Below are 21,256 nucleotides of genomic sequence, written 5' to 3' on the forward strand. Positions count from 1 at the left end.
AATGTCTCATTTGTCACAGATCAGACCTGGTTATTTTAAATAACCAAGCCATTCATATTTCATATTCACGTTTATTTCAGATCTATAACTGCTCAAAAATTACTTCATGAATTTTCCGGGCATGCAGCACACATCTAACACACCCAGAATATGTGTCCATGCTTAATAATAACATGAACTCTATCACATAGTAATATCATAGTATCATGCACAGTGCTTGACGATGGATATATTTGAAATTGAGCTTAGACTTAATAATATACTTAAATTCAACAAACATTTCACTAAAGCAAATGTGGAGAGACTATTGGAATACTTCATTATAGTGAATAGTTTGCTATGATGTTTTACAATAACATTTTAACTTTGGGGCTATATAGTGAAAGAGTTTGTTATATTGGTCTTTGCTATAGTTAGTTTATTGTGCCATAAATGAATCATGTTATTTTAAAAATGAGTTTATTTTATTTATTTATTTTTTTTTTTTTCAGGTAAAAAAAGCCTTTTATGCTCTAGTAGAAAATGGTATGTATTTTATATATTGTAAAACATAATAAACTTATGATCCTGCATCTGTGAAATATAATGATATAGGATTATTTTTTAGATCAGTGTTTCCCAAAGTGTGGTATGCATACCTCTCAGGACGTGAAAGGTCATTAGGGGGTATGCAGCACTTTTTTTCCCCCTCCATTTTAATTATTATTATTATTTTTTTTTTACTTTTATATTTGTATTGTTGCAAATAAGTACAAGTCTGTTATATAATTAAGTAATTTATAAACAAATTAATTATATAATTAATTTGTTTATAACTAAAAACTATAAAAAGTTTTAAATAACGTGGTTTTCACAGTTTTCACATTGTTTTCACAGTATCATCTATTCACTTAATTTTCCTTAGAACTCTGTGTTCTTTCCTTAGCGTTCTTTGATCAGCAGTTTTGCTTCTAACTTAATTCTTAAATCAGTCGTTTAAATTGATTTTGATACTAGTTTGTATAACTTGGTGTGTTGAATGATTTCTTCTTTGTTCCATATTTATTCAGCTAGCTTCCTGCCTTGTTATTCTTACTTATTCTGTTATCTGTTAATGCATTTAATTTGCCATTTGAAGTATAATCTGCTCTGTCGGTTCTCTTGGATTTGAATTTTTTTAAGGATTGGAGTGAATCTCACAGATTTTTGGTTAATATATTCACTATTTCATCCTGAGCTGCTCTCACTTCCATTGGCACCCCATCAGCACCAGGAAATTTTCCTTTGGGTAGCTGTTCTGTTGTCTATATCACCTGGCATTTCATTATAGTAGGTTCTTCAATGCTAAAGGGTCAAAGCTGTTTAACAGACAGGAGCCTCCCCATAGTCTTCAAAGGAATGTGGAGAACAGACCAGGGCTTCTGCTCTAATGTCCACTCCTCACCTTCTCCTGGTGCACCCTGTTAACTACCTTGATACTAAATGAATGAGGATGGGCTTTCAGTTAGGAATTTTGTTGACCAAATTATATTTTTATTGGCTTAAACCACAATATAAAATGATAGTACAACATGACAGAATTTCATGCTGGTTATGGCAGCACCCGGTTAAGCAAGTCCCCGTTGTCTTTGCCCAGGAACTAGGGTGAACAGTGAAAAGTCGGCTACTGAAACAAATCCTGAAACCAACTTAACATCACCAGAGTTCAAGATTGGTACTATCAACATAAGAAGTCTGAATTGCAAAGAAATGAAGCTAGCTGAGGAATTGGATAAGTACCAGATCGACATAACAGGGGTGACTGAAACAAAAAAGACAATCTGGTGAGATTTCTCTGAGCAATAAATACAAAATGTTATATTCAGGCAATGACAATCAGAGAAAAGATGTAGCTATAGTATTGAACACTATATACAAGGCTTATCTTCTTGAATGGCAAGCAGTCTCATAGAGTGATATGGGCAAATATCTGACTGGGGGGGAAGTGGACAATGAGACTTATTTGTGCCTATGGTCTCACAGAAGGTTCTTTCTAAGATAGAAGTGGAGGAATTTTTTGAGACTTTAGAGCAACTGACAATGAAAAAGGAAAAGTTGGTTGTTGTTGGGGATCTAAATAGCAGAGTAGGAAATGATTGTCAGACACAAAAATATATTGGGAAAATTTGGAGAAAAGAGCAAAGCTAATCATAATGACATATACCTGTTTGGATTTCTGTTCAGGATATGGACTGGTTATTACTAACACATTGTTCCAACATAAAAATGTGCACAAATTCACATGGAAAGAAGAGGCAAGGAATAAGAAAAGTCTCATTGACTATGTTATTGTTGATAGTGATAGTTTCTCACTGGTGCAGGACACTAGAGTGTACAGAGAATTTGAAATTGGAAGTGATTGCCATTTAGTCTTAAGCGGGATAAAATTGAATTTCATATTGAAAAGAAGAACATTTAAGAAAGTTTTAAAGCGAATAAAAAGTTGAGCAGCTGAGAGCTGCTCAACTTCTTTTATTTGCTTTAAAACTTTCAGGTTGCATACCTGATATTCAACCTGAAAGTTGAATGCTCAAGTATGGAGTATAACAGTCTTACAGTGGCTGCACTGCATAGTTCAGAAGGACAAATTCCAAATGATTGGAGTAGAGCTCTCATAGTACCCATATATAAAAAAGGGAAAATAAAACTGAATGTGAGAATTGCAGAGGTATTTCCCTACTGAGTGTTCCTGGTAAGATATATATGCTAGTATATTTGAGAAAGGATTGTGGAAGGGAAACTTGGTGAAGAACAAGCTGAATTCTGGGCAAATAGAGGCTGTCAGGATCAGATTTTCACTTTACGACAAATAGATGAGAAATCGTGTGAATATAACAAAGGTCTGTATTTAAGTTTTATAGATCTGGAAAAGACATGACAAATTGCCAAGAGAGAAGCTATTCAAAACACTACAGTTATATGGTGTTAATGGGGTGTTATATCAAGCAATACTTAGTCTTAATTTGAGTTGTAAGTCATCAGTTAGAAGTGAAAGAAGCACAGGAAGATGATTTAATGTTAAATTTGGTGTCAGATCAGGATGTACATTATCCCCTATGTTATTCATAGTCTATATGGATCAATTATGAAAGAAAGTAGTATTAAACCTAATATCAAAATTGGAGATGTTTAAACCCAGCTCTTTACTTTATGTGGATGATGTTATATTTCTAAATAAATGCAGTACAAGTCTGCAAGATTCCCTGACTAAATTGAATAACTGTTGTAATAGATTTGGTATGAAGGTCAGCAATAAGACAAAAAAACACTGAAAATAGACAGAAGCATTGAAAATATCAACTGCATCATGGGAAAACCTATAGAACAAGTGAAACATTTTAGCTACTTAGGCACGATTATTTTTAGTGTAGATGGGAAATTAAATATGGAAATAGACAACAGAATCAACAAAGCTGGTATGTAAGAAGTCAACTGAATAAATTTATATGGAATAAGAGAGAAATTGTCAAAACACTAGATTATATGTATACAAGACTGTGTTCAAACCAATTTTAACTTATGGATCTAAGAGCTGGGTCAGAAGTAAAACACTTGATCAAAGACTAGAGACCGCAGATACGAGAGTCCTGAGAAAGATGAGAGGGCTGAACAGATGCATCAGTGGCAATATCATATTAAAAACAAGGATATTAGGAAATAACTTAACATCGTTAGCATCCAGGAATGCGTTAGCAGAGCTAATCTCAGGTGATACGGTCACTTAAACAGAATGGAAGAAGAAAGATTAGCAAAACAAGTGGAGGATAATTGTAGATAGGAAGTCAGTAATGATGTAAGTTTTTCATGTAGTGCTATCCTATCCAGTATCCCTTGAGGGGTACATAACAGGAATTTGATGATGAGGTTCTTCAGTGAATCTCAGCTTTCAAATTCTCCTTCAGTATTGAATATGTTTCTTATACAATTCCTCTGTATATACTGTTTAAATTTTCTTTTTCCAACTAACTTTTTTCCTCTAAATTACCTTTTACTACTCCTATCTCTATAGATAAACTTTCCTGTAACCTCATTTTTTTTTAAATGGATGAATGGTTTTTGCTGTGATTCTGTGGTCAGTGTTAACTTCATTCTGAGCTAGACCAGAATTTTATTTTTTCATTTATAAAGAATGTAGAATTGTAATGCTTTTTTAAAGAAAAGGTTGAAAGAACACCAATGAAATTTGAACAAAGTGAACATTCTGTTTGTCCAAAGTAACAGTGAGATAATTGCAAGGAACGTAATAAATACCTGGTAGGGACTGTCTTTGATGGACGGTCATGGTTGTGAGGTTATTGATGGAAATAAAATAGATAACAAGGGACACTGCATATTCATGATGTTATTATTGTTTCACACTCAATGGAGCCAACAGACTCATGCTGGGAGCTTCATTCAACTGACAACATATTTATCATACTGAATCATAAAATCTTTAACACTCCCTACATTAACAAAAAGTGAATGGAACACATTCTGGTAATGTGTTCCATTCACTGACAATTCTCCATGTAAAAAATCGACTCCTCACACCCCTCTTCACCACACTTTTACATAACTTCTAGGGATGACCTCTGGTTTTTCCCCTCTCACCTGAATTAATCTGATAAAATCCTCTGACTAACTTAAGTGTCTCGATCATATTTTTTAGAAAAGGCTGCAAGAACACAAATAAAATTTGGACAAATAGGATATTTTGTTTGTCCAAAGTAGCAGTGAAATAACTGCAAGGAATCTAATAAATACCTGGTATGGAAAGAGAATGTCTTTGGAAGGTCATGGAGGGGAGTTCTTGACAGGAAAGAAAATAGCTACCAAGGGACACCACATACAGTGTCAGTTCTTAGTAACATGTCTGTATGTATTGATATTATTATTGCATCCTCCATGGAATTAAGAAAAAAGGTGATAACCTCTTTTTCTCATATTCACCAAACTCTGCAATCCACATTTCTTCGACCTGTTCATACCCAGCAGTCCAAAGTCCTGATATTGTCTTAGTCACTTGTTTCTGAACCCTCTCCAGTGTCTCCACATCACACTGAATACCAGGTTTGACTAGATTTCAGCACAATAGTCCAAGTGTAGTCTGACCAGTGCTTTATACAGTGGCACAACAACCTCTTTATCCCTATATGTTAGAGTACTTCTTACGTAGCAGCACTACAGTGTGCAACCTTTGCAACACTATCAATATGCACTCTAAACTTCTGTCTACTGTCATCCATCACTCTCAAATCTCTAATCTCATCCACTTCCTGCAGTATGGCACCATATAGTACACAGTATTATATTTCTGTACTCCAAAATGCAACACCTTGCACTTATTAATATTAAAACTACAACCCCCAACTCCTTTGTCCAAGTAAAAAGTCTATTCAATTCTTCCTGCAGCGAATTAACATCAGCTGTGCTACTTATAATTCTTCCAAACTTTGCATCATCAGCAAACAACGGAAGTCCCCAGTCAGTTTGGGGACTTCCGTAGTGCCAAAAATGGATACATATGGAAGGATAATGCAGGTGATTATAGGAAGCTCTGTAGTCAGTCAACATCAATATGTTGGGTAGATGAGCTGAGCAGAAAAGATGTTGACAATGCATGGAAAATCACAAAGCAGTATCTGACAAAAGAAGCAATGTATGACTGCATATCAAGGGTTAAGCAAGTAAATAGAGTATGAGCAAAATGGATGAACAGTTAAATCAACAAGCTGTGCTGGAAAAGAAAATGCTATGGAGGAGGTACAAGGGAGCTGGTGGTGATCAGATACATGAAGAGTATAAAGTGACAAGCATGGTAAAGAAAGAAAAAGTCGGTATGAGAGGAGATTGGCTGGTCAGACTAAGGTTAACTCGAGGGAATTTTTCTGCTATATGGCAAGTTGACATTGGTGAATAGTCATGGCAGCAGAATAACAGTTGCAAAGGACATAGTGGAATTATTGAATGAGCACTTTATCAGCATCATACATCATTGCACTGCATCATACTAGTGTAAATGATACTTGCCTCCTTTCAAATATATAGAAAGGATGCAAGTATTAGGGGAAAGGGAAAGAAACAGAGATGTATCAGTTTTGGTTGGGTTAGATGTTAATAAGGCTGTGGGAATGGATGAAATCTTGCCATATATTCTTAACGAATGTGCACCACAGTTGGCTATGCCTTTGACATGGTTATTTAATGAAAGTCTTACACAGTGAGTAGGTTTCTTAAGGAATGGATATCATGTGGACTGACTGGGGACAGAAGTCCCCAGTCAGTCCACATGATATATTGTTTACAAACAAGTTAAACCACAAGAGCCTAAGAACAGAATCTTGGGGCAAGCTACTGATTAAAACTCCTTTTTTGAGTGACTGCTCCATCACACACACACAACCTGCTGGCATCATTCAGGGAGCCAATCTCAGATCCAACCAATATACTATCTATTCCCATTCTCTGCAGCTTGTGCACTAACTTATGTTGTAATCTATGAAACACTTTTACAAAGTCCAAGAATATCAGTGTATATGATTTTCCCTTATCTAACACACTGGTTACTTTATAATAAAATGCAAGTAAATTGCTAAAACAGGCCCTACCTTTACAAATCCATGCTGACCATCATAAAGAATGCTATGTCCATCAACCCAATCTTGTAGTCTATTCCTAACCAATCTCACCTTGACCACAACTGCAGTTATACAGACTGGTCTATAATTGGAGACTTCTGTCATAGAACCATGCTAGTGAAGTAGTACTATTTTGCTTTCTTCCACTCCTTAAGAAACCTACTCACTGTGTAAGACTTTCATTAAATAACCAGGTCAAAGGCATAGCCAACTGTGGTGCACATTCGTTAAGAATATATGGCAAGATTTCATCCATTCCCACAGCCTTATTAACATCTAACCCAACCAAAACTGATACATCTCTGTTTCTTTCCCTTTCCCCTAATACTTGCATCCTTTCTATATATTTGAAAGGAGGCAAGTATCATTTACACTAGTATGATGCAGTGCAATGATGTATGATGCTGATAAAGTGCTCATTCAATAATTCTGCTATGTCCTTTGCAACTGTTATTCTGCTGCCATGACTATTCACCAATGTCAACCTGCCATAATTATTCTTTCTCTTGCTTGCCATATAGCAGAAAAATTCCCTTGAGTTAACCTTAGTCTGACCAGCCAATCTCCTCTCATACTTACTTTTTCTTTCTTTACCATGCTTGTCACTTTTCTAGCTTGCACTTTATACTCTTCATGTATCTGATCACCACAGCTACCTTGTACCTCCTCCATAGCATTTTCTTTTCCAGCACAGCTTGTTGATTTAACTGTTCATCCATTTCGCTCATACTCTATTTACTTGCTTAACCCTTGATATGCAGTCATACATTGCTTTTGTCAGATACTGCTTTGTGATTTTCCATGCATTGTCAACATCTTTTCTGCTCAGCTCATCTCATCTACCCAACATACTGATGTTGACTGACTACAGAGCTTCTTCCTCTGTAGTCAGTCAACATCAGTATGCATATATATATATATGTATAATGGATACATATGGAAGGATAATGCAGGTATAATCACCTGCATTATCCTTCCATATGTATCCATTTTTGGCACTAATCTTTTCTTGTTTCATCACTTCCCAAATGAGTACCTCATGATCACTTTCACCAATTGACAGTAGTGTCAACACTTCATCAACAACTACATCTTTAATTAAAGTCTCCCATCAGGATCACCTTCTTTTTACATGCCCAACTAATTTACCTAAACATTTCACAATCAGTATTCCCTGTTCTATAACAGCATTTTATCAGATATACTAACTTTTTTATTTCAACTTCACACCACACAGATTCGAAATCTGTGCATGCACTATCATCTTCCACACTTTGCAGACATAATTCCTCTGCCTTCATCAACAGCACTTCCCCTCCTCTTTTCACATTTCTCTCCTAGAAAATTATATATCCTTCTAATTTATTCCTGACATCACATCCTTCTCAGACAACCAAGTCTCACTTATTTCAATTATCTTTGGATGTACTGACTCAATTAATGCAACAAACTCGGCTCTCTTGTTTCAAATATATTTGTGTATAAACATAACAATCCCTCCCTTGTATTCGAGGCCATTCTACCAGTGCTGACATTCTCTATTCTAGCTGCTATACCACACTTCTCTTCAGTCTGACCACTTCTGTTTCCCTGATCCTGACTCTGATTTCCATTCCTACCTGTCTCATCCTCACCTTTTATGCATTCCATCATCTTGTGTTGCTGCAACTACATCTTCACTCTCATATCCATATTCCTCCTGTCATATAATCCATTTGTTTGTACTATTTTGCTCCACAAGTAGTCTGATCATTTACTGTATTAACTTCTTAACTCTGTGCCTTCTCAGAATGAACTTGCTAAATGCCTAACACCAAACCCATTCAAATGTAATCCATCACCTTTAAACCATTCCAACTTTCCTTCAAATTCACTCCACAGATATAAAAATTGAACCCCCTTTGCCTCGCACAACTCAATCATTTTACTATTCATTGTATCTGCTATTCTTCTCAATTCACTGTTGTCATATCTGGGCAACAACCTCTACGTCTTTACAAATAACACTGTTCTTCTTTACCTGCTGCAACAACTTTCTCAAGTCTATCAGTATTTTCTTTCTCTCCAACTAAGTCATTTGTGCCCATGACTGCCACTAATTTAGACACCCATCTTTCCTTTTCTGCAACACATCAGTTATTTGCTTCATTGTTTCACCAGGGAAAAGTATGCTTTGTTCACTTCATTAGTAATCACACACCTTTACTGATAGTCCCCATTCTGTGATATATGACTATCCTTTGAGTCTTTCTTAATAATATTAGCCTTCTCATTATCATTAGCCAATCTCTTTAGATGTTTAATATCCTCTTCCAGATGCTTTTGCTTTTCACTAACTCCTGCCTAAGCTCTTCCACTACAGGCCCATTTCTGATTGCTTTAATCTATCAAGACACTTTTCACATACGTTGCTTTCCTTCTTCTTGTTTATCCAAGCAGTACAGGATTCGTTTGCATTTTTTGGTGCATACATATTGCATCATCATCAAATTCCTGCTATGTACCCTCAAGGGGTGTACAGGATATGACAGTACTACATGAAAAAATTACATCATTACTAACTTCCTATCTACAATTTTCCTCCAAATCAGTCTGTTACTTGTCAAGACTCCAACATTATCAGATCTTATATTTCTATCGTCTAAGGCACTTTGTACCGTATCAATCAACCTATATCTTGGTCTTCCTCTGGGTCGTTTTCATGCCAACCTGGCAGAGAACACTTGTTTTGCTAATCTTTCCTCGCCCATTCTATTTAAGTGACCATACCATCTGATATTAGCTCTGCTAACGCATTCCTGGAGGCTGACAATGTCAAGTTCTTTCCTAATATCCTCGTTTTTAATATGATATTGCCATTGATGCCATCTGTTCACGCCTCTAATCTTTCTCAGGACTCTCATATCTGCGGTCTCTAGTCTTTGGTCAAGTGTTTTACTTCTGACCCAGCTCTCAGATCCATAAGTTAAAATTGGTTTGAAACAGTCTTGTATACAGCTAATTTAGTGTTCCGACTAATTTCTTTCTTATTCCATATGAATTTATTCAATTGATTTCCCACGATACCAGCTTTGCTGATTCTGTTGTCTATTTCTATATTTAGTTTACCATCTTCAGTAAAAATTGTGCCTAAGTAGCTGAAATGTTTTACTTGTTCCACAGGTTCTCCATTCACAACACAGTTGACATTTTCAATGATTCTGCCTATTTTCATTGTCTTTGTCTTTTTATTGCTGACCTTCATACCATATCTATTACAACAGCTATTCAATTTAGTCAGAGAATCTTGCAGACTTGTAGCGGATTTATTTAGAAGTATAACATCATCCGCATAAAGCAAAGAGCTGACATTAACATCTCCAATTTTGATATCAGGTTTAATACCACATTCCTTCATAATGTGATCCATATAGATAATGAATAACAGAGGGGATAATGTACATCCTTGTCTCACACCAGATTTAACATTAAACCATCTTCCTGTACTTCCTTCAATTCTAACTGCTGACTCACAACTCAAATAAAGACTAAATATTGCTTGATATAATGCCCCATTGACACCATATAACTGCAGCGTATTGAATAGCTTCTCTCTTGGCACCTTGTCATATGCCTTTTCCAAATCGACAAAACTTAAATACAGATATTTGTTATATTCCCATGCTTTCTCGACTATTTGTCGTAAAGTGAAGATCTGATCCTGACAGCCTCTATTTGGCCTGAATCCAGCTTGTTCTTCACCAAGCTTTTCTTCCACAATTCTTCTCAACCGTTTCTCAAGTATACTTGTATAGATCTTGCCAGGAACGCTCAGTAGGGAAATACCTCTGTAATTCTCGCATTCAGTTTTATTTCCCTTTTTATATATGGGTACTATGAGAGCTCTATTCCAATCATCGGGAATTCGTCCCTCTGTCCAGGCTTTCTGAACTATGCAGTGCAGCCACTGTAAGATTCTTATACCACCACACTTCAGCATTTCTGGTCGAATATCATCTACTCCTGCTGCCTTTCCACATTTCAAGCCTTTGATGGCTTTTTCTACTTCAAGTATGGATATGTATTCCTGACTGCATGCCTGGTCAGTGTTTTTTATCACTGTGCTGTCATCACTGCTTGTTTCATTTAGCAGTTTTTCAAAGTAATTACTCCATACTTCAAGGATATCTTTTTTCTCCTGTTTTCATTTCACCTTTATCATCTCTAATTCCTTTTACAGCACTCTTTCCTCCATTCCTAAGCTTCTTCAACAACCTCCAGAATATTTTGCCACCTTTTTGATATTTATTTTCTATATTCTTGGCAAAGTCCTCCCATGACTTTTGTTTAGCCAGTTTTACACAGTGTTTAGCTTTCTTACATTTGTCTCTGTATTCTCTAAGAGCACAAGCTGACTTATTTGCCAGGAACTTTTGATATGCTTTCTTCTTTTCCTTCACTGCCTCTTTAACTTCCTGTGTCCACCAGGGAGTTCTGATTTTTTTATCCTTGCACAACCTCACCACATGCCTCTCTGGCAGAATCAATCAATGTTTCCTTCAGAGTTTGCCACTGAATCTCCAAGGTTTGATTCCTGTTCTCAAACTCTTTCATTTTCTTTTCAATAATATTTCTGTATTTTAGTCTACAGTTCACATCTGAGAGCTGCTCAACTTTTATTCGCTTTAAAACTTTCTTACATGTTATTCTTTTCAATATGAAATTCAATTTTATCCTGCTCAAGACTAAATAGTGATCACTTCCAATTTCAAATCCTCTGTACACTCTGGTATCCTGCACCAGGGAGAAAACATCACTATCAACAATAACATAGTCAATGAGACTTTTCTTATTCCTAGCCTCTTCTCTCCATGTGAATTTGTGCACATTTTTATGTTGGAACATGGTGTTAGTAATAACCAGTCCATGTCCTGAGCAGAAATCCAACAGATATTTGCCATTATTATTAGCTTTGCTCTTTTCTCCAAATTTTCCCAAAATATTTTTGTATGTCTCACAATCATTTCCTACTCTACTATTTAGATCCCCAACAAGGACCAACTTTTCCTTTTTCATTGTGTCAGTTGCTTTTTCTAAAGCCTCAAAAAATTCCTCCACTTCTACCTTAGTAGAACCTTCTGTGGGACCATAGGCACAAATAAGTCTCATTGTCCAGTTCCCCATTCTCATATTTGCCCACATTACTCTACTTGAGACTGACTGCCATTCAAGAAGATTAGCCTCGTATTTTGTGTTGAATACTATGGCTACTCCTTCTTTTCCTTGATTGTCATTGCCTGAATATAACATTTTGTATTTATTGCTCAGAAAGATCTCACCAGTTTTGGTCTTTTTTGTTTCAGTCACCCCTATTATGTCGATCTGGTACTTATCTAATTCCTCAGCTAGCTCCATTTCTTTGCCATTCAGGCTTCTTACGTTGATAGTACCGATCTTTAACTCTGGTGATGTTGAGTTGGGGTTTGTTTTCAGATTTGTTCCAGTAGCTGACTTTTCACTGTTCGCCCTGGTTCCGTGGCGAAAACAACGGGGGCTTTGTTTAACCGGGCGACGCCCCAGCCGGCATGAAATTTTGTCATGTTGTACCATCATTTTTTATTTTGGTTTAACCAATAAGAATACAATTTGGTCGGCTAAATCCCAAATTGCCAGCCCATCCTCGTTCGTTCAGTATCAAAGTAGATACCCAACAGGGTGCACCATGAGAAGGTGAGGATTGGACATTAGGTCAGAAGCCCTGGTCGGTTCTCCGCATTCCTTTAAAGGCTATGTGGAGGTCTCCTCTCAGTTATACAGCTTTGACCCTTAACATATTGCAATTTTTGCAAAACATCCACTGGAAAAAATCCAAGGGAGAGCTAGACTTTCATACAGAAGCCTTTTGTGCTGCTGATATGCATATCTTTATGGATGCCATTTTCAGAAGCATCTGTTTTGTAGGAATTGTAGCTGTTGACCAAGAAAGTATGGCACAGATATCTGAGTTCTGTGGACAGACCTCTATCATTAGAACAGTATGGCTCTGTGTGTAAGTGTTTTTAAAATGCCATATTATTGGCTGTAGATATTTTCGTGTGTGTGTGTGTGTGTGTGTGTGTGTGTGTGTTGGCCTTTCTGTAAATGGAAAAAAGCTAGTCGCCCATCTTTAAAGGTGGGTGACTAATGTGATGCTTTGGACACTCCTTCATACAGGAATTAGATGGAAGAAAACTATTGTGCTTGTAGCTGTTGCTGCGTTACAGATCTGAAAGATTATTTTTGGAGTCAGCCATGGCTACGAAGAATTCTAAAACCTGAACAAACATGGCTGCATTAATTGCCAAAAATCTGGGAGACTGTTATCTTAAGAGCAACTCTCACATAGCTGTAATTTTTTTTTCATGTTTCTAATGATGTTGCATTCTATACCATTTGCATTAGTTTGCTATAAACCAGCTTTTCTCTTTATACAGGTCTTTCAACTTTTTTCTTTTGAGGAAAAGCTTGTTCATTTCCCACTTCAATCATATCCTGTTTTACTGCTTGTTTGAATTTTAATCACACACCACATTCCAGTTAACATTTATTCCACCTCGAACAGAGGGTCGGAAGTTTGGTTGAGAAAGGATCAATGGAAACTTTAGAAGCATCTGCAGTTCAGAACTGATCTCTACTTGTTACATGTAGTGAAATTTAAGTAGGACTCGATTATGATCTGACACAATGATGTTAAGATGTTTTATCTGAATTACTCTGTTTTTAAGGGAAGAAGATATACAGGATGGCCATAATTAAAGAGGTGTTCAGAACCCCCATAGCAAAAAATGTACTGGAATGAAAAATGTAATCAACCAAAAATGTAAGTACACACTGGAACGTGGGATTTTTATTTACAGAAGATAAAGAAAAAAAGTACAAAATTCTGCTATATTAATTAAACAGTAATGGCTAGAAGAGAGAGAGAGACAACAAATCAATTTTTGTTTTGTCTAACTTACAGATCTGGTTAGATATGTCCTCCTTCCAGATGTTCTAAGAACTGCATTCTGTAAATGACATTTTCTACAACAGAATGCAACAGATCTGCATTAATTTGCCTCACATGCTGTGTTAAGGTTGCTAAATCAGGAACATGTCTTTCATACACCACATGTTTCAGATTGTCCCACAACCAAAATTCACAGGGGTGGAGATCAGGTGAACAAGGTGGTCATGTGTAAGAAATGCACAACTAAAATCACTGTGTTCTGTGAAGTGTTTTCATAACATTCGCTTTACTGGCAATCTAATGTGAGGTGGTGCTCCATCCTGCATGAATATGGTAGAGTCAAGGCATCTTCACTGCTGAATTGTGGAACAACAAAGTTTCGCAGCATCTCTCGCTACCTAACAGCAGAGGTGGTACGAGTCACTGGTTCTCTTGGGCAAAATTCTTTGAAAAAAAGTACGGACTGATAATAAACGATGCAGTGAAACTACACCACACTAGCTTTCGGTGAGTGTAAAGTGGTATGATGGAACATGAGGGTTATTAGTAGCCCAAATGTGCCAGTTGTGTAACACTGTCATTCAAATAAAAATGTGCCTTGTTACTCCACAAGATTTTCTACAGCCATTCAAGCTAAGATGTGAAACAGTGAGATTATGTAAATATCACACGATTCTAGCGCCAAGTGTCTGCTGGTGGCAGAATTTTGTACTTAGTTTTTTTTTTCTGTAAATTAAAATCCAGTGGTCCAGAGTGTACTTATTGGATGAAATTCAATCAAGTTTGGTTGAATTTCATCCAATACATTTTTTGCTATAGGGCTCTTGAACACCCCCCCTCTTTAATTATACCCACCTTGTATATAAATTTGATCAAGATGGAAACCAGTACCTTGATTAATCTAAGTATAAGCCCAGAAATTGGGGTCATGAATCCTCCATGTCTGGTAGTTGAGCATTGTCAAGTCATATTTTACTGTGCATATCCAAATTTTCCACTTCTGGGGTCATGTCCCATTTTGTCCAATGTGGGGTATTCAATACAGTTCCTCTAGCTGCTGTGATGTGACTATATGAATATAGCTGCACCTCAGGTTAGTTCATAACTCAAGTTGTACTGATGTCAAGAAAATTTGGTATGGCTGTCTTCATGTCCCTTGTGAAGGTGACTTGACTTGAGATACCTTTTTTATATTTTACTGATTTTAACTCATTTTGAGAATGTCTGGATAAAGAATTCATTGATGTTCTAACCTGGCTTCCTACCATTAAGGAGTTATTGTGTTACTTTGAAATGTAGAACCCTATAATAGTTTATCCCTAGTTTCCACATCTTTAACTCCAACTAAATATTTCTCTTTGCCATACAGCATAAAAGAATAAATCTTGCCATCCCTTACTATCTCTTTTAAAACCTTAGTCACTTGTCTTGCCTCTTCACATCTTGGAATTTCAATTCCTAGATTTTATGAACTGGAAGGAATTGGTATCATTATCTTGGGGGGGGGGGTAAAACTATGCATTTAATTATAATAGAAACCTTTCAGTTGTAAGATTGAAAATTAAATAATCCTGTGATATGGAAACCGTTCTACACTACCAGCAAACACTGTAGCTATACTACTATAGTATCACAGTTGCATACTATAGTATGTAACTGTGATGCATCCAAAGATAATCCAGCAATGCAGATATTAACTGTGCTACCAGCAATCTTATATTTACTTAAATAATCCTTTGCTAGAATGGGGGTGGTGGTGTTAAAACCACCACTAGTGCCAGCAAAACAAAAAATATCAAAGCAAAACCAAAGGGGAAAAAACAAGTATCTATCAGTGGTAAACTCCACCTAAGGCTAAATACGTCCGTGAGACCGATAGCAAACAAGTACCGTGAGGGAAAGTTGCAAAGAACTTTGAAGAGAGAGTTCAAGAGTACGTGAAACTGCTCAGAGGCAAACGGGTAGGCCCTCAAATGCCCCCTGAATGGTACTGTGACCCAGAGTGGGTGCGAGGCCCATAGCTGATGCCGTCTCCATCGAGTGTGATCTCTGTGGAGTCGGGTTGCTTGGGAGTGCAGCCCTAAGTGGGTGGTAACCTCCACCTAAGGCTAAATACGTCTGATAGCAAACAAGTACCATGAGGGAAAGTTGCACTTTGAAGAGGGAGTTCAAGAGTACGTGAAAAAGTATCTATTGCCAAAATTCCAACACCCAGGAAGATACCATGGTTGAATTAATGCAAAATTCATGTATTTTCCATTCACAAGTAGCAGATAGATGTGTATCCTCCTATTAAAATAACCTGGATCCAGAGGTAGGTGTAGAAAATTTTTTCACTTTACTACAAATTAAATTATACTTGCCAAGAAATTGTATTCTTGTTTAATTCTTTATCCGAGTGTAAGCGAACAAAGTTTGCATGTAAAAAATAATAATCACTAGTATGACTGTGAAGTATCTTTAACCAGGCTACTGGCCAAGACGTATATATACGTCCAGTTTATCATGAATGCGAAGTGCTTAATAAAATTGTAATACCATTGATATTATATTGAAATATATGATGGATATGAAGTGTATGAGGCTTCATATTTGATCCATAATGACTGGTAAGGTGGTTAAAGTATCTTTCAGTACTTTACAACTAGCTTACTTATGAAGATACTTAATAATTTCTAGCATGTATAATTTACTTTGTAACCAACCAAGTGAAAAAAACTTTCTTTAGTGCATTCTTGGAATTTAGAATTTTTAATGAATTTTTTTTATCTTGTTACTATTTTTATTCTTTAATGAGATTTATCTGCTCTTAGACTGAGAGCTATTTTAATATCTTATTTTTTTTAAATTATATTTCCTGTAGGTATCAGAGCAGCTCCACTTTGGGATGTTGCAAAGCACAAATTCATTGGTAGGTTGCCTATTGCCTAAACTTTTAGCATTTGAGGATGATATTTAAGATTTTATTAATCAGTGATCATTTTAGAAATTGAACTGTTATGTATACCAGATGCCTGTGCATTCCTTTGGAAGTGGTATTTGCTTTTATAACCTAGACTGCCAGAAGAAAGATTGTTAGAAGTTGGATTCTAGTGTCTGGCTAGTGAAATTCTTTCCTAGGCCTTCTTTTTTTATATATATTATAAAAAAAAAATCATAATTCTTAATTGAATGTCCTTTTCAGAAATGAAATATACAAAATTGCCATAAAAATTAAGTTTTCATTTTAATTAAATGAAAAATCAGATGAAGTAATTCTTAAAATTGTTGATAATTTATAAAATTGTTGATAATTTAAATGATTGTTGAATAGCAAATTGCTTTGGTAGTTATACCAAGCTCACTTCATTTTTTGAATGCTAATGCTACTTCAGGTCTTCATTAAAATAATGATAATTTTTAGTGCTTAGTGCACTGAACACTGTCTGTTACTTGAAGATATTGCTAAAAATCGTGCTACAATGGAATCGGAAACTCCAACCTTTAATGGAGCAAGAGACATTCATCTGTCTGTCAAGACTAGTCATTTATTGTTCTACATATAAATCTTGGAGGTAATATTGGAGAAAAATAAGCTTTTGTGTTTTTGTTAACAGTGATATGTATCAGAAATAAGGAGGCAGTTTCTAGCATTGACTACCAATCTACAAATAATTCTTTCACATAAGTTAAATGTGACTAATTTAAAGATACCGGTAGGTGCAAGAAAATATAATGTGAAGCTTCAGATTTCTGGAAATACAGGAAGAACAAAAAAGAATCAAAAGTATCTATAAATAGCATGCAGAGCTTTCAGATAGTCTAGTGGAGTCAGGAGGAAGAGGGATGATATGATAGTGATGTACAAGTTTGTCTGGGGTTTATATGTTTAACATTCAAGAGGGATTTCATAGAATAGTGGGAGATTGGAGAATAACAAGATATCATTCTCCCTGGAAGTTGTATAAGGAGGATGTAAGCAATGGAGTGAGAAACGGGGTTTTTTTTGCATGGAGAATTGTGAATGATTTGGAATGCATTGCCTGAGAGATGTCTGCAGAGAATTTGAATGTGCTTAAAGCATGGTATAATGAGCTGTGTGTATGACAAAGGGGATCTCCTAAATGAGTCTTTGACTCCATGGCATCTTAGGGTAGTAATAATAATGTTAATTTTTGAGAAGCAAATTTTTGATCTAGACAAAATTTAGTGCATAGGTTGATTTCAAGAAAATTTTTGCAGTTTTATTTCATTCTTTTCATGTGAGGCTTAATAATTTATTTTCTCTATTAGAATTGTTTATTATTATTATTATTATTACAGTATCTCCATGGAGTCAGTAGACTCATCGCGGGAGACCCAAACTATCAAAACCATATCTATCATAACTCTTCTTGAACTCATTTACAGACAAAGAACTCGCAACTGAGTCAGGCAATGCATTCCACCCACTCACCACTCTACAAGCAAACAATCTAGTTCTCACATCCTTGTTAACCACACTTTTCCGTAATTTCCAGGGATGATCTCTTGTTCTTCCATCACTATCCCACAGCTGAAATATTTCCCCTGCATCAATCTTATAAAAACGTTTTAGTAATTTAAATGTTTCTATCATATCCTCTCTTCTCTGCCTATCAACCAACCTCTGCAATCCACAAGCTCTCAATCTATCAATGTAGGGAGCATTTTTTTACATCACTCACCAACTTAGTCACTCTCCTCTGAACCCTCTCCACAACCTCCTCATCTCGAAGGAATCCAGGTGACCAGACTTGAGCACAGTAATCCAAATCTGGAAGTATCAATGCCTTATAAAGGGGAATAATAACCTCTTTATCTCTGGATGTTATTGTGTTAAATAACCAAGTAATCCTACGTGCAAACTTGGACACCTTTACAATGTGCCCTCTGAATTTCATCTCCCTATCCACCAACACCCCAAAGTCCCTAGCCTCATCAATCTTTTGGAGTACCATTCCATCAATGTGGTACACAGCTGGTAATCTTTTAATCCCAAAACGCATAACATTACACTTTTCCACACTGAATTGACATCCATTACCTTTTGCCCATTTTGCTAGCTTATTTAAATCATCCTGCAAACTCTCAACATCAGCTTGATTTTTTATTGTGCTACCCAACTTTGTATTATTTATGTACAAATTATGTCATTTATGACAAAAAATGTACAAATTATTCAGTCATCTTTCTTCATCTCAAGAAGTGTATTTTTTCAGGTTATGTTATCCAAACCATTTATCATGTAAAAATAATCAAAATCAAAACTAATCTTTACAATTGCTTTTACATGTTGTTTGAATGTTTAGCATCCAAAAAATCATAAAGATTGTTTTTGCATATTCGAACTTTTGCAATTTTTTGTTTCATAAATTGATATTATTAGTTCACTTCCTGGCTATCTAGATTAGATTGATATTCATGTTTAAAAAAATAGTGTTTTTTAGATTAAAATGTACTTTCCAAATATTAGATATTTGTATTAATTTCAGTGGTATTTATTTAGTTAAGGGAATTTGCTAAATGTACATTAATAGTTTTTCCATAAAGACCCCTTGTTTTGCTAATGACAATGTGGCAACAATTATTAATTTCTCACTTGCCATTTAGTTGAACATTTGCATATACATAACAGACATTCATAGAAAATGGACAGCTGCACTTGAAAAGTGTTTGTAGTTAGACAGATGGACAGGAAGAAAATTAAGAATTGAGACCAGAGGGATTTGTTTGGGAAGTGTGTATAAAACTTTAACTGCCATATTCATACAAGTAATCTCTGAAAATTAATATTTAAGAAAACACTGAATCCTATGACAAGTGGGCAGACTTACGTGTTCATCATACATGTTGTTTATTTCTTAACGGTATATATTAGAACACAGAAAAATAAGTAAATAATTAATTTATTAACTTATTGCTGATATTTCGCTGGTGATATAACCAGCATCTTCAGAGCACAAAACACAGTTTGTCACAATACGCGAGGCTATAACAAGGTAATCAACGAACTAGTTGAACAAAATTGTAACAGCAACACAAAGATTAGAGTCCTGATTTTTTTTTTTTTCCCCAGATAGAGGGGGGCCAAAATCAGGACTCGAGTCTTTGTGTTGCTGCTATAATTTTGTTTAACTAATCCGTTGATTACACCATGTTGTTATAGTCTCGCGTACTGTGACGAACTGTGTTTTGTGCTCTGAAGATGCTGGTTATATCACCAGCGAAATATCAGCAATAAGTTAATAAATTATTTACTTATTTTTCTGTGTTGTAATATATACCATTAAGAAAAAAACAACTGAATCCTACGGTTGACAGATTATTAGTGTAATTAAACAGAAAGTACCAGAAAAGAGACTCCTCAGTAGGTGTTCATTTCGACATTCAAAAAATGATGGAAAGAAAAAAAAGCCTTTTATCTCAAAGACAGTAATATGATAAATGATTATCTAACTCCTGCACTTGTTCATAAACAAGTGCAGGAGTTAGATCATCTGAAATATAAAAGTACCAAATGAAGAACCTTATTTTCCTGATATAGTCCATTTATATTGATATTAAGAAAAATTATTTTCACTGATGAATTTGTGATTAGATTTCCTAATCTGAGGGCATTCTTTCTCAGTATGACAGTATATAGAAGATGATACAATATTTCTTCATTCAGTATAATCTTTTTGAAGTTAAAAAAAAAAAAAAAAAAAAAATACATTTTGAGAAAAAAATTGATAAAGAACCAAGTCTAAAGAACAGTTATTCTCTGCTGTTAAAAAAATAAGATTCCTGGTATAGTAGACTGATAGAATATTCATTAACTTGTCAAACAATTCAGCAATATTATGAATCTGTGTGTGTAAATGTTTCGCAGTCTGAAAATCCAGGGATTTTCAGACTATGGGGTACATGAGACCCTTTCTAGGGGGTGTGCAAAGAAATTCTTATTATTATTAAGAGAGACCTCCAGGGAGTTAGGGACTCATCGAGGAAGGCCACATACTACACGCACCAGCCATCATACTTATTCTTGAATTCATTCACGCTGCTTGCACCCTTCATCCCCTTCTTAGCAGCATTCATTCTCAGCTTCCAGAGATGCCCTCTTGTCCTTTCCCCACCCTCCATAAATTGAAAAATTCCATCAATTGAAATCTTGTATGGCCCTTTCAGAAGTATGCAAGTCTCAATCATATCACCCCTCTTTCTGTTTGCTAGTGTCTGCATTCTAAAAATTCTCAACCTGTCTTCATAATCAGTATTCCACCATCCTGATATCATTTTTAACACTTGCCTTTGCACTGTCTCCAGTATATCAGAATCACAATGGAATCACAAAGGAGACCAGACCTGTGCATAGTAGTCCAAGTGAGGTCTTATCAAAGCCTTCTAAAGAGGCAAAATGACATCCTTATCTTTATATGTGAATGTTCGTTTCAGCATTGCAATTATCTTTTTAGTTGTATTTGCATTCTTTGCTACCTGGCCCCTGAACTTCAACTTCCTATCTACTAACACTCCAAGATCCCTAGCCTCATCAGTTTCTTCTAGCATAATCCTACTAATATAATATGCCATTAGATATCTAATCACACCAAAGTGAATGACTTCTCATTTACTGGCATTGAACTGACATCCATTTTCCCATGCTCAC

The 21,256-nt window shown here is 35.7% G+C and overlaps 1 protein-coding gene across 1 annotated transcript in view; it reads left to right on the plus strand.

Annotated features, from left to right (window-relative positions):
• Positions 1-21,256, plus strand: part of LOC150105438 (uncharacterized) — a 458,416-nt gene that overhangs the window by 340,300 nt on the left and 96,860 nt on the right. The window contains exons 8-9 of the mRNA XM_090393963.1: positions 492-525; positions 16,469-16,516. Of these exons, the coding sequence (XP_090250089.1) occupies positions 492-525; positions 16,469-16,516 (82 nt within the window). The remainder of the gene's footprint in view (positions 1-491; positions 526-16,468; positions 16,517-21,256) is intronic.

The sequence above is a fragment of the Typopeltis vanoorti genome, chromosome 6, assembly GCF_054136105.1.
Source record: "Typopeltis vanoorti isolate ZY-2024b chromosome 6, IOZ_Tvanoo_1.0, whole genome shotgun sequence".
Classification (NCBI taxonomy): domain Eukaryota; kingdom Metazoa; phylum Arthropoda; class Arachnida; order Uropygi; family Thelyphonidae; genus Typopeltis; species Typopeltis vanoorti.